Source organism: Biomphalaria glabrata, chromosome 5 (assembly GCF_947242115.1).
Source record: "Biomphalaria glabrata chromosome 5, xgBioGlab47.1, whole genome shotgun sequence".
NCBI classification, from domain to species: Eukaryota; Metazoa; Mollusca; class Gastropoda; family Planorbidae; genus Biomphalaria; species Biomphalaria glabrata.
Window position 1 is genome coordinate 36,911,401 of NC_074715.1, and position 15,032 is coordinate 36,926,432.

Below are 15,032 nucleotides of genomic sequence, written 5' to 3' on the forward strand. Positions count from 1 at the left end.
GAGGGTATCTGGGTCAACGCTTTTTAAATTTTTTTTTTTTTTTTTAAGTGAGCGACCTGAATTCGAACTCGAGAGCTAAGGCCTCTTCAGCCTCATCAGAAGCTAATACGGTCGCCACTGGGCCAGGGGTCTGCTTATGAAAATAGGTTTATAGTTATTTATAATTATTTACATTTTTTTCTACAAACAATAAAGGGGACTAATTCAGCTTCTGCCACTTTATCAGCCAAAGAAATAATCCTGCAAAATGTTCAGCTTGATCCGAGATTGGGTGTGGAAGAAAAAAACGTGTACACATTTTTACAAGACAGATTGTGTTGAAATAAGCTTTGTAATGAAAACAAGTAACTTTTAAAAAATTAGCTTTTTGAGAAAACTAATGTTAAATTTATAACAAAACAAAATGCACAAGATGCCAATGTTTCTAATAAAAAGTTAAAATGGTCACAAAAAAACATATTTATTTATTCCTTTTTCTGCGGAGAGCTGGGTTTTGAGATCAGCCCACAAATCGCGTTCCACATGATGAGCACTCATTCGTACATGCTCTCATCATAATAATGTTAATCTTGATAGTCCATCGAAACTTATCTAATGCGTACGATATCACATCTGAGAGAAAAATAGTGTAATACGATGATTCCAAATAACACATGCATTACGACTTAATTTGCACGCCTAGATAGGAAGTGTTACATTAGAAGCCTTTTATTCACCATTTATATATTAAAGCGTTACAATATAAAGTTAATAATCTGACGGTCAAACCCGAACCAGTGCGGACGTTATAAACAGGTATATAGCCAAACCAAATAATTCCTTACTATGCATTCGAAAACAATGTCTATTTCTGTGCCGGTACTGGTGTAATTGGTCTTAGGATGGAGTGCGGCGGTACACATGCTCTTGCTGGTTTTTCATAGACTCGACTGAGACCATTTAGAAATCTGTCTTGTCACACAAAGATAACATGAAACATCTGATCCTGCGACATGACACGAAAGAGACCCGTGATTTTATAAATCTAATTTTGAAAATGAAAAAATGATCCTCACATTTTAGATTTTCATACATGGAAGAAAATCCAAAAATAGCAACATTATAAATTATTGGTGTATCCGGTGTAATAAATAATGAAAGTGCTGATAAGCTATGTTTTTTATATATATTTTTTTTTTTTCACTCTTTAGAACCGCAGAAATAAATTGTCTAAGCTCTTTCGTTTGAAGCTTTTAATGAGTTGGCAACATTCAAGTTCCATTCATCGACTTAATTACAAGGTCAAAACTCGACACTAAAATCATTTAAAACAAACAAAGTCACAAAGTCATTTTTGTTGACTTATTGTGTGGGATGTGTAGCTGAGTGACATAAGCCAATCTATCAAGGGGGCTCAAGTTCGAATCCCGCATCCAGCTGTTGTGGTTGCTTAGCGTCCTAAAGGAAAACTTCTGCCAATACTCCCCCCCCCCCACACACACACACGATGTATATAAGAGCGTAAAAGACACACTATACAAAAGCAATACAAAGAAAAGAAACCAAAGATGATATATAGGGGCTTGAAATGAAACCTGATAATTCTTACACCACCCCTTTTCCAGCCCCATTGAGACAATAAAGCATTAGAGACCTCATGAAACTTAGTGGTCAATAAAGCATTAGAGACCTTATGAAACTTAGTGGTCGATCAAGCATTAGAGACCTTATGAAACATAGTGGTCAATCAAGCATTAGAGACCTTATGGAACTTAGAGGTCAATCAAGCATTAGAGACCTTATGAAACTTAGTGGTCAATCAAGCATTAGAGACCTTATGGAACTTAGTGAACCATTGTCTTATGAGCAAACATTTTACTCGGTAGTCGAGTTGACAATTGTTTTTCCCCAAACTTCCAATTGTATCATCTCAGTTTATAGCAATCAATTGTTTAACTTTAAAAAAAAAAGGAAATAAGAGACAATTAATTTACTGTTACATACAAATGGACATTGACTACCTCAGCATTATTAGTATATTAATAACAACATAGACGCAAACACAAATAATATACACTCGACAATATACAAAGGCACTATCAGCGTTTGATTACTCGAGCTCCTGTGTACTTCTAGGTGACGACGAATGACATGGAAACGCCCTGCTGTTTTGTAAGCTAAACGAAAAGTATTTTTTTTCCCGGACACTTTCCCATTGGCCGAAGAGTTTACTTCAAATGGACTCACAGAGTTGAATTGCAAGACCGAACTCATATATCAAGATATTTTGTAACACTCGAGAAATGTAGCGCGTGTCCAGAGATATCTAAAGTGTTAGGGAGATAACTGCTCGCCTGATTGAGAATGTGAGTGTGTGTGAATGAAAGAAAGTGAGAAAGAGAAGGAAACCGATTGGAAGGAAAATAAAAACGAAAAAAAAAAGTTCCAGCTTTTGATAATTAAATAAAGAAATACGAGGCGCCTAGTTCAATGTTAACCCTAGACACACACACACACACGAGGCGCCTAGTTCAATGTTAACTCCCGACACACACACACACGAGGCGCCTAGTTCAATGTTAACGCCACACACACACACACACACACAAACATACACACACGAGGGCATGCACTACGTTCAAGATGTAAAGGTTTAGGTCAAAAAGGTTGCGCACAATGTAGCTGGTTCACTGGCGGATCCAGGGGGGGGGGGGGCGGTAGGGACGATCGTCCCCCTTCCCACTACAAATATGGATCGCTAGTGAGCTGGTTGGGGAATCAAACGGTTACTTTTCTTACGTAACATGAGAGTCCGCTGGAAGACTCTCGGTACAATCAAACGATGCCGAGACTGCGGCTACGATACAGTCGTCCTATTTTCCCATACTGTGGCGAAAATTCGTTACGTGGTCACTCTCAGCGGTATACATCCACGTGGCGACAAGATTAAGGACACGCACTGTGACTGCTTGGAGAGCGTGAGAGAGAATGGGAGGGGGGCGGGGTTAACAACTGTAAGCGAAACTTGATCAACCTTTTATAAAACTAAAATGGAATTGTGTGTTTAATTGTTGCTTTTATAATATATGTATATTGTGGTGGGGAAAAATGCCACACATAAGTGGAATAAAGTTTGCAACTATAAAAAAGTATAATGATGAAAAAAACAACTAATGATGGACTAAATATAAACCAAAAAACGAAACAAAACACTAGTTAACTGAATTATTGTTTTGTTCCATTGTACAGACCAATTTTTTAATGATTTTTATTTGTCACACTTAATTTTAACAATATGCTTTTTTTTTTAACCTATCTATTCTCTGCTTTCGTGGTGTTTTGAAATAAGGCCACTGGATATGAAATTAGGCCACCTGCAATTAGGGCACCGGAATTATGACCCTCAGAAAAAGGCCATCGGTAACATGGGCTTTTTTGACAAAATAGAAAAATGGACATCGGGAAAATGAACAGTCTTTAATAGCAACTTTAATCTTGAAGATTATTCGATTTTTTTTTAACGTATACCTTATTCTTTTGCTTGTGACGTTATAAAAAAAAATCCCAAATATGATTTTAACAGTATTTTCATAACACACTCACACACAAACAAAAGGCTAGAAAATGAAAAAAAAAAGCAGTCATAAAAATTGCTCAGAATAAAGTGTCATTATCTAAAACATACATTTTCGTTATTGAAGGACAATACCCTAGCCCATATGGTATACGTTTAAAATCAAAAGTAGCTTAAATAAATCTGAGCATTTAGAAATATTTTTACTAATTGTTTAATTGTTTTCGTTTAGCTATATTTCATGCTATTAGCTTTCTCAAAGCACTATGATCCTATCACTTGTCTCAAAGCACTATGATCCTATCACTTGTCTCAATGCGCTATGATCCTATCACTTGTCTCAATGCGCTATGATCCTATCACTTGTCTCAATGCGCTATGATCCTATCACTTGTCTCAATGTGCTATGATCCTATCACTTGTCTCAATGCGCTTTGATCCTATCACTTGTCTCAATGCGCTATGATCCTATCACTTGTCTCAATGCGCTATGATCCTATCACTTGTCTCAATGCGCTATGATCCTATCACTTGTCTAGACCAGTTTGGAAAGGGGTGGGAAAGAAGGGGGTTCTATATTGAGGTACCATGATCACTTTTTAAAAAGCCTTCTCAAGCCACTACACTAACCTTTGTGCTTATAGTTATCTATTGTTAGTTTTAATCTTTTAAGCGATGTCCTTCCTACACAGCGCCTTCTATAAAGAGGACTAATTCAACGTATACCACCACATCTGTCAAGTACTATTATTTCCCCTTGTTCGATATTTAAAAAAAAAATAATTACCAATAGTTTTTTATATAGATTACAACTTTATAAATTGATTCTTGTTTTGTCTGGTAAAAAAAAGTTACTAATTGTAAGTTTTAAAAATTGATTCTTGTATTGTCAAGTAAAAAAAAAAGGTAAAGTTACTCTTTCAGACCCTGCGATCTATAGGGCAGATGATGTTGTGAGATATGCGGCATAGTCGTATAGCCGCTTGGCCACCTATCAAGGGGGTTTGAATCCAAATCCCGACTTCAGCAGTGTTTACAGAGCGCCTAAAGGAGGCTAAAGGCATCACGTTAGATGTGGTGAAGTGGTAGGATCAAGTAGTAGTATTAACCTTGGTCACATCATTACCAACATTTCCTAAGTGGTTTCAGTTCCATAAGCAACGAGAGCAAACATGGATGTGAGCTACCACAGTTCTGCTCTAGCGAGTGTACTTGCACGTGGTGGGGATGTGAACAAGACTTGCTAACCAGTCCGAGTCTTTATCCTCCATTATTTATCTCACAAAGTCGTGAGTGGTTAAGCACTTGGCTTCTGAACCTGGTGTCTTGGGTTCGAATCTCAATGAAGACTGGGATTTTGAATTTCGGGAATTTTAGGGCACCCCTGAGTCCATCCAACTCTAACGGGTACCTGACTTTAATTGGGGGGGGGGATAGTAAAGGCGGTTGGTCGTTGTGCTGACCACTTGACACCTGCTTGTTAACCGTTGACCAAAGAAACTCAGAAAGACGCAAAGATAAAGGCACATTCCTCATCTCATATGCTATAGACTAATTTGTACAAATACTCCTTCTTCTCTAGTGCTATTAGAGCATGGAATGGGTTGCCTGAGCTAGCCAGGAAAACTAGTGACCTGGCAGAATTTAAGTCATTGGTTAATATGCATGACTGAATGCATGACGCGTAGGACGAAATCATCTTCTTTTTTGAAGTAACGTCTGTATTATATAAGATAAAATAAGATAAGAAACATATGAGCTTTACATCATCTGCCCTGTAGGAACTTTACTTACAATGTCATATACCTACTGCTTTCTCAATAACTTGGAAACTTAAGACTGCCTGCATCTTAGAGCTGACTACACACACAACTGAACATGTTCACTTGATTGAAAGGTAATTTAATATCCTTACTTTCAGTAAAACAAATGCTGTCAAGTTTGTTTCATATTTTAGCAAAGCCTCTTTGTATTTCGACCTAAGTCTATAACTTTGCCGTCTTGGTATTAGTATTTCTTATGGCGTTGAGCCTGTTCATTCATAAATGCTGTCATCGTAAGGTTGACGAATCTCTAGTAGGCCTACTTGTAAGAAAACATTAATAATTTCAATATACATTCTCTTGCACAGGATCAATAGTTGCTTTTTATCTTCTTATTTTCTGTTATTTCTGCTCCTTCTGTTTGGATTCTTTTGCATTTTGATTTCAAACAAAGCATTGACATTGCTACACTATTCAAGATAATAATTGTGATTTGTGAAAGACTTCGTAGAGGGGCCAACTCGAGATCATACGCCACTAAACCAATAAAAATTCTTATGTGACAGGACATGTCATCTATAGGACTTGGAACATTGTTGTTGGTCCCTTTATAGATTCATCCGAATATATTTTAACGAACGTCGATCTCTATAAGAAATAAAGGTTTCTTGTTTATCCTTTAGTAGCCTATGAATAAAGAATTGACGCCTACCGGAAGCATTATAGGCCTATAGGGATGTAGGGTATTTACGACAATACTTAAGGTTAGTATTAGACTTTAAAGTGTTGGGGCCTATAAGATGTTGTTTTTTTTTAAATCACTATGCTCAAAGTGTTGCTTTTAAAGAGAATATTATAAAATCTTTAAAAACAATTTACTGGTATTCATACGGCCCTTTCGATGGCCCTACCGGCCCAATTGGTACCGACCCACCGGCCATTTGCCCGAGTGCCCATATAGTCAGTCCGCCCATTGCACATTAGAATATCCTGCTAGTGTCCAGCCGTGCTACGCTACCCAGCAGCAACGTGATAGCCGGATGCAAACAGTCGTTAGAGGAGGCGGCTAGGCCAATAGGGTAGCACAATAAGACCTGTTGGGGTGCCTCAGAACATTGTTCTATGTACGGGAATTTATAGAGAGCCCCCAAAACGCCACAAGCAGTTCCTCAAGAGGCAATTCTATTGCGAACTCGCGCACGGTTAGTGTAGTTGACCTAAATTGAAAGAAAATGATGGAGAATCCCCGGTGTGCTTGGCCTTCCGCCCTATCTCTAGTCCCAAGAGTCTTGGATTTTGAGCCACTGGAAATAGAGATGTGACCTATTTAGCCTACATCTGCCAGGCAGACGGACAGGAGCTTCGGCTAGCCTAGAGTTTCAAGAGTCTAGGATTAAACTCTCTCGACAATTACAAATTTGGTACTTGTATATAGATGGCGGATTGTACACTTTTCTGCTCAAGTGTATGAAGCCAGCCAGGAAAACCAGTGCCTTAGCAGAATGTAGGTCATTTGTTAATATGCATGACTAAATGTATGACGCGTATCTTCCTTTTTGAAGTAACGTCTGTATTATATAAGATAAGATAAGACATCACAGGCCTGAAATGTTGTCCATATTAATGTTAATAAATAAATCTGATTGCTACAACTAATTTGAAGTGACTTAATTATCTTCGGTGTGGAGAAACTAAGCTTCAATGAACAGGATGGCCAAGTTGGTTTACACTTTGTAATGCATGTTGTTTCTGGTACAAAAATCTGGTCGCCCACCTTAATTGATATGAAAAAAACATGCTTCTCTAACAAAGTCACAACACAAACCTTTGGAAACAATATTTTTAATGTATTTTTTTTTTTTACGATTGAAGATAATGATATACATGAATTAAATGAAATCAAATAAAATAAGTTCCATCTAAACAACTACAGTAAATGAATAAAACAAAGTTGATTTTACATCTAAGTTAAAATAAATGTTTTATGTAAGAACAATATTGTAACTTTTACTTAAAACACAAAAGAAATTATTATAATCAAAATAACAATATCAAGTTTTTAATGAATCTGTCAAGTCCATATTGATTGTCACATTATGCAGTGTTGAAAATATATATCTATTTAGAACCACTTGTGTATTTAGTATGAAAATTATTTTATTTTTGGTATGACAAAAAATATTTAAAAGCTTTTGATATATTAAAATAAATTGTTTTTGGTAAAGTAAAAACAATCAAGGGAAAATATTTTGCTGATCAATATAGAACATTGAGAAGAAAACATGGAATAATAAAACTGCACTCTAAATCTCTCATGTCAGTGATGGTACATACGATGTCAATACATAGGCCTAATTGTCATTTGTTTAGTAATATTTTTTTGTGTGGTGTTTGATGAACAAACTTACTTTTTAATAATTCATAAACATGTTTTAATGTCTGTAAAAGTTATAAAAAAAAGAGAGAATATGATAATAATAAATGCCCTAATACTGTGATATCAAAATAGTTTATTTCAATGCCTGCAAACTAATAAGATGAAAGGAAACTTAAACATAAACAATTAACTACAATGACATGTCTACACACACAGATATATACTACAGCAGTTCAATGTTGTTGTTTTTTTACAGCAATACAAAATTATTTATATACAAAAAAATTACAAAACAACAGAAATAGATGGTGACTCTAGGAGCTCCTTGTACAGCCACAAATAATCAGTTTCTTATTCTTCCAAATACTCACATCATTTCAGTCAAAAACTTTCAAGATAAATATAAAAAATAGATACATCTGATGGTTATTATATAAATGAAAAAACATACTTAGGACAACAACATGTGAAACACACCAACAAATTTATTGCTTATGTGTATCTACTATATTTTATTTGTTAATGCTTATATATACAGGTTTACATAACATCTGGTATTTTATCTTTATTCTTGACCAGATAACAGACCTTTAACTGTGATACTCCATGTAATCAGAGACTTCAAATGTTTGTGATGGTTATTAGTTTAAAGAAAGTACTGAAAGGACAATTTTAGACTGCAGTGAAAGGAAAGCTCATTAAGATTTGTAGAGAACATTATTATTTTTAAAAACACTTTCTTTAAAAGATAGAGAAATGTATAAAAAAAAATATATAACTAGTATTATAACTAGTATTACCAGCCGGATATATTTGTACTTTGATTCAGTATTTATCATTTAATAAATTCAGAGGTAAAGCCAAAAAAAATTAAAAAAAAAACAAGATAGTGGAGATTTTTCCTCAAAAAAAGATGCTGGACTTAGACTAGACCTTGATGTATTCTACTGATGTATTCTACTCTCAATAGGGACTGCACAGTATTTCTAAATAAATATCTTCTCTCTGTATGTATTTTTCAGTTTAACAAAATTACAAATAGTTTCAACAAAAAAGTATGTAATCCATGGGCATCCAACTTTAAACAGCGTTATAAAAATGTGTACAAATAAAATATAAGACACACATTCTTTCCCAATGTATTGCCCAATAATCAACCAAAAACTATTTTTAAACATTATATATATTATTATTTGTAAATGGATCTAATTAAACATTTTGATTATATCAAATTTTTTTTTAATGGTTTCAAATTTTTGGATATATTTTAACCTCAAAGGATATTCAAAATTGTAATTTACTTCTCTTCAAGCAAAAGTCACATTTTGTATATATAAAGGCTCTTTAAAAAGCATGTCTATATAAGTCAAAATTCATTTTAAAACCAGTGTATCAATTCTGTGGCTCATAAGTTTTTGGGATAATGCTCACTGTCTTGCCTTTCAGTTCCAAATGTAAACAAACTTTTAATACTGATACCTGGAAGGGAGCTTGGAGGTACAAATAAAATATAAATTGTTTTTATTCATTTATTGATTATTCAAGTTTTCATTCTACATTAATGAGATAGCTATGAAACACAATGAATGAACAATCAAGGGGCTCTTACAGTGAAAAATGTAAAGTTTCCACTTTAAAAAGACATTATCAAATCAAGATAGTCAAATCAAATGGGTTGCCTGAGCTAGCCAGGAAAACCAGTGAATTAGCAGAATTTAAGTCATTGGTTAATATGCATGACTAAATGCATGACGCGTAGGATGTAATCATCTTCTTTTTTGAAGTAACGTCTGTATTGTATAAGATAAGAAGAAATCTACACACATCAGATTTGAAATCAAAACATTCAAAAAATTTCCCCAAAAATGACTTAACATTGTTTGAAAATGTATAAATAAAATAAAATACAACTACCTAGATAGCAATAAGTTAAAAAAAAAAAGCAACTCAAATCTAAAATACTCATATAAATTAAGATTTATATCTACATTTCTCTAAGATAAATATATCATGTAGGCATATTATACAATGCAAATAAACTATCAGATAGTAAAGCTACTGGTTCCAATCATATGCAGTGGCAAACAGGACAGTAATGCTTTGAATTTCATTAGTTTTAAAAATGTATGTTTGAGGAAACCGCTACATCAAAAAAATTTGTAAAAAACATTTACAAAAATAAATTTATACAAATAAAGTGTGACCGTGTTATTTTATGATAAAAAAATCTCTAAATGATATATACTAGGAAGTCAGTGCTCCATGCCAATGGATGTAAAAAAAAATAAAAAAATGTTAATTCTACATCCAAAGAGCACTTACTCTCAATATTTTGATAAATTGTGCTGTAAGAGAAACTGGGACAACTTACTGGGAAGATACAACACAATTACACTATAATTACTATAACAAAATAATAAACAGTATACACATGTATCTATCACATGTATTTAAATTAATACAGACGCAATTCTAGAGCAATCATATGTAAATATTATGTGTTCGTTCAACAAATTAACCAGACTTAATTATCCTTCTATACCAAGATAGATAATCAATGTATAAAAGCCATGATACATTAAGACACAAGTTATATTCCTTGGTCTTACTGTTGGTTCCAGGGAGACAATACATTTAAAAGTCTTAACACATAAATGGCAGAGTTGTGTATCTTGGTTATAATGAAATGACTTGTTACATTCCAAGAACACCAACAATAATTGAATATTTATATTGAAGTACAATATGTTAATAACTAAAAATCCAATCTCTTTTATGCAAGATAATCATTACTAGAATTCATGAACAGAGTACCATTAACCATTATGCTCATCTATCTAGAAATATGACAAACAATGTTAGCCTACAATCAAAGTTAAGTGGTACATTTAATTTCTTAGTAAATATTTCACAAAATAGTACAGGATAATCCTGACAAAAATTTTGATTTGGGATAAGACAACCCTAAACTTCTAGGAAGCTGTCATTTTTTTTTTTTGGTCCTTAATATATGCAAATGACAAGCAAACAGCCGTTTGATTATTATGTCATGTTTTTCAAATGCTATAAAAAAAAAATTGTTTTACTAATAAATACACACAAAAAAATCAGCTTATCACATGTCAGTCTTACCAAAATGATAAAAAAAACAAGCATTCTAACATTCTGAATTGTCATGCCATTTGCATTCTGAAGCCCTGAAACTTCTGCAATCGATTGTTTATCACAAGTAAGTCAATGAACACTTTCAGTCCACATTAATAGGTACATCTCTTGTCATGTAGTTTTGTAAGTCATTTGTAGCCTAGAATGTTATTAAAATGAATCAGGAATTTCCATAGAAATTGAAACCATTTCTACTGGGCTGGATTCTGTCTGTTATCCTTTGGTGCCTGGTCTGCCTCTTAGTGGAGCCTCTCTTTGATTTCAGTGGCTGTTTAATTACCTCAGATGGCTGCTTATTGGGCAAAGCCTCACACACATACCTGGCCTGGTAGTTGTCGCACTTCTTATTGCGCCATTTGTATTTCTTTTTGACGACAACACAGTTTTTCTTGTGCCCCTTCCGCCACATGTGAGGCTTGCCATTTTGCCAGTTGTACATTGTAACAGAGTCCCCATTGGTGTATTGCCATCTGCCATTATGAACTTTGTCATTGAGTCCTATGTTGAACAAAAAAGAATTATATATATTCTTTTTTTAAAATAATTTAGTTAGCTAATACAAAGTTTCCATTGAAGCATTAGCTTTCAATTATCTTATCCACATCTTCCTTTCGTTTTAAACATTAGTACTTTTAATTACGTACGTTTAATTATTGTTTTTGTTCTATTTTACATGTTTCAGATGTTCTTTTAGAATTGAAAAATTATAACATCTTGGACCAGACTTCCTTAAATATATCAATGGATTGTAGTGGGCAGGGTTTGAGTCCAGTACTGATGAGACCACAGTCCAGAAAAAGAAAGGATTGTGGAGGGGGAGAACAACAAGGATAATGGCCAAGTTATAAAAAGTTTTTTTTCTCCACCAATGTCGGAAAGTGGAACTTTACTTTTAGTATGATTTATTGTGTATAAGCTCTCTTATGCTGTGTCTTGTTGTGTATTATAGTAAATTTAGTCTCTTATTTTGAAAGAAACATGGAATAAAATTAAGTAAATTTGTATACTTTTAGTTATTTTGTAGTTCATTAGTTATGACTGATCTAAAGTAGGCTCATTCATAGTCACTATTATTTGAAAGCTTGTTTAGACATGAGCCTTACTAATAAAACTAAAAAAAAAAATTTTTAAATTCTATTTTAAAAGATTCAAACCAAACACATCAAATATGAGTAGTTTATGATTAACACAAAGAAGAAACTCATTTCTTAATGAAACCCACAGCTTTCTTTGGGCATATCAAGAGAGTTTTGAAAGAGATATTTTATAAAAGGCAAGTCATATATATATATATGGGTTGCCTGAACCAGCCAGGAAAACCAATGACTAGGCAGAATTTAAATCATTGGTTAATATGCATGACTGGAGGCATGACACGTAGGACATAATCACTTTTTTGAAGTAATGTCTGTATTGTATAAGGTAAGATAAGATAAAAGTGCACAGACCTATCCAGAATGGTTTCTCCTCCAATTTTTCTCCCAACCATTTCATGTGCTTGACATTTTTGATGGTGGTAAGGTGTCCATGAAACATCTTGACACACTTGTCCTCAGCTTCATCCCATGCCAGCCTCTCATTCATTGGTTTATAACATCGACCCTCATAATCAAACCAGCCTGAAAATATAGGCCTATAATTGAAAAAAAGAATACTATGCCAACCCTAAATTTTTAGATAGCAACAAAAAAAACAACAACCCAAAATCTATGAAGATTTTTTTGAAAATTTTGTGTAACACAATGGCTTCATCTACATGTGAACATAATGACTTCATCTACATGTGAAGAAAATGTCTAAATCTGAGGCTAATAAAGTTTTTTGTGACTTGATATGTTCTATACCATGTACCAACACAGAGAATTATTTGGTTAAGAGTGTGTGAATAATTAAGTCTTGTTATTTGCAGTTCTTGAGATTTACAGGCTTGAAAGAAAAAACAGTGCATGCAGTGTGTTCAAAGTTAAAAACTTATTTAATAATGATAATAATAATAATCTTTATTACACAAGGAAATTTGTTTTTAAATTGTGCATTACAAAAAAATACAAGCTTAGAGCAAACAATATACATTTCTCTTTAACATTACATGCAAAATTGACAACAGTAATTTAGATTTAATTGCCAAAGGAACAAAAAAGTTCTTGTGTCTATTTGTTTTTGTGATCAGTGTCTTATATCTTCTTTGTGAGGGTCAAATGTTAAGATCCTGGAGAAGAGGGTGACTTTTTTATGCTTGAAAACTTTTATCTTCTTAGCAATGTTTTTCTCAAATAGGTGTCCAAGTGTGGTTTGTTTGTTGCTTATGATCTTAACTAGCAGCATTTACAATTTTATAAATTTTATTTTTATTTGTTTGTTCAGATTGCCATACCAGGCAGTGATGTTGAAACTTAAAATTCTGCAGATGTGAGCATGTTAAAATATTGACAATGCTTTTTTCCCTAACATTAATGGATGACATTTTTATTAGTAGCCTTAATCTTTTTTGCCCTTTTTTGGTGATCTGTGTTTTCAATAAATTTAATTTATTGTATAATACAGTTCCAAGGTACTTAAAGCTTTGAACTATTTCTATGTTCTTCCCAACTTCTGAAATAATATAATTTTCTTTCTTGTCCTTTTAGAAATCGATAATCATTTCTTTCATTTTTTTTTACATTCAATTTAAAAAAAAATTGTCATGCAAATTAATATTCTAACCAGTTTCACATATGGGAGTGGTGACTCCATCATTGCCAGAGTTTGGGCTCCAAGCCTGCCATTCTTTCCCATCACATTTACGCAGTTGATAATTGATGTCATCATAATGGAGGAGGTCTTTGGTTGCTGGAGTGCACTTTTTGATAACCTGGTATAGTAGGGAAAAGATGATTATTAAAGGTGATTAGTCATTGTCATGACCTGGTATAGTAGGGAAAGATGATTATTAAAGGTGATTAGTCATTGCCAACACAGAATTAATCATACCAAATTGCATTTCTCAGACATTGTGAACTTTAATTGGTCAGTGAGAAGGTTAGTCAATTTAAAAAAAGGAAGACTTATCTTTTCTCTGTGGTGGCTGCGTTCTTAATGGAAAAATACATTATTCTTTCCTTAAGACATTTCTTTTTTTTTTGGATGCTAAAGCTGAACTCCATAGCATTTAATTAGGGAAACTACCTTACTCCTAGCTCTTAAGCTTTTTGAGCCTCTGGAAAACTCCTGACACTTTCTTAAAATTAGCTTTCAAGGCATTATCATTTCAACTATTATTCTGTTCTTCAATGCGATACTCACTTAAGGTAAATAGTGCTGTCAATGGATGGCTTTTTTTTGAGGTTACAATAATCATGCTAGAAACTCTAGAAAAATACCTCATAGGTATATTAGCAAATATGATGACCCACCTGCTTTGTGGACAAGAGGTCAGGATAAGTAGGGGGGGTAACATCAAATGGTCCTTTTCCCCCAGGCATCAATGTGTCATTCTTTCCTCCAGGCAGCTTTTTCTTCTTTCCATTTCTTCGTCTCTTCTTCCTTCCTTTATCTTTTTCCTTTTCTTTCTTCTTTCGCTTCTTTTTTAGGGGAGAGGAGGAACTCTTAGGAAGAGAGTAAGATGGAGAGGATGTTTCTTTTGCTAGAATTTTCTGCTCTGCCTCAGTGTTAAGGTAAGTGTTGTCAAATCCATGAGTCAATTGACGATTGCCAACTTTGTTGTACTGAGGAATGCAAAATTGCAATCTATTTTACACATCTCAGACAGAGTAGCAGGGAATGTTTTAACATTTTCTTTTGTAAGTTGTCACCGTAGTTATTTTATATGTTATGAATGTGGCTGTGGTTATCAATGTAGGCGTGGTAGTGACATTGGGTTCTTGTTACAAATCACAGAATAATGAAACGACGCTGGGTGTAGCAGACACAAGTTTAAGTTTAATATAACACCACATAATGAATACACCATACAATTCGACCCAGGGATGGTCAGTATTAATCCAACAGTAATATACGAATATCACAACTTAGTACTTATTCTATAACCAACTACTTTAAACATCTAACTCTACTGCTTATATCTTAAGTGACTCAATACAAGTGCTTGCTACAAGATCTCTATGTGGACTGACTGCCTTTAACTCTCTGGTTCACCTAAGGTCAAAAGTGTTCACTTTAGTGCAACATGGGTTGT

At 33.9% G+C, this 15,032-nt stretch overlaps 1 protein-coding gene across 7 annotated transcripts in view; it reads right to left on the reverse strand.

Moving 5' to 3' along the window:
• Positions 1-7,142: 7,142 nt before the first annotated feature.
• Positions 7,143-15,032, reverse strand: part of LOC106059813 (FRAS1-related extracellular matrix protein 1-like) — a 158,407-nt gene continuing 150,517 nt past the window's right edge. For 6 of the 7 annotated variants that reach the window (XM_013217503.2, XM_013217510.2, XM_013217497.2 and 3 more), the window contains 4 exons: positions 14,251-14,562; positions 13,562-13,709; positions 12,307-12,477; positions 7,143-11,356 (listed from right to left, as the gene is read on the reverse strand). In XM_013217503.2, the coding sequence (XP_013072957.2) occupies positions 11,019-11,356; positions 12,307-12,477; positions 13,562-13,709; positions 14,251-14,562 (969 nt within the window). In that variant the 3' untranslated portion in view covers positions 7,143-11,018. The remainder of the gene's footprint in view (positions 11,357-12,306; positions 12,478-13,561; positions 13,710-14,250; positions 14,563-15,032) is intronic. The other variant, XM_013217518.2, reaches the window with a different exon arrangement.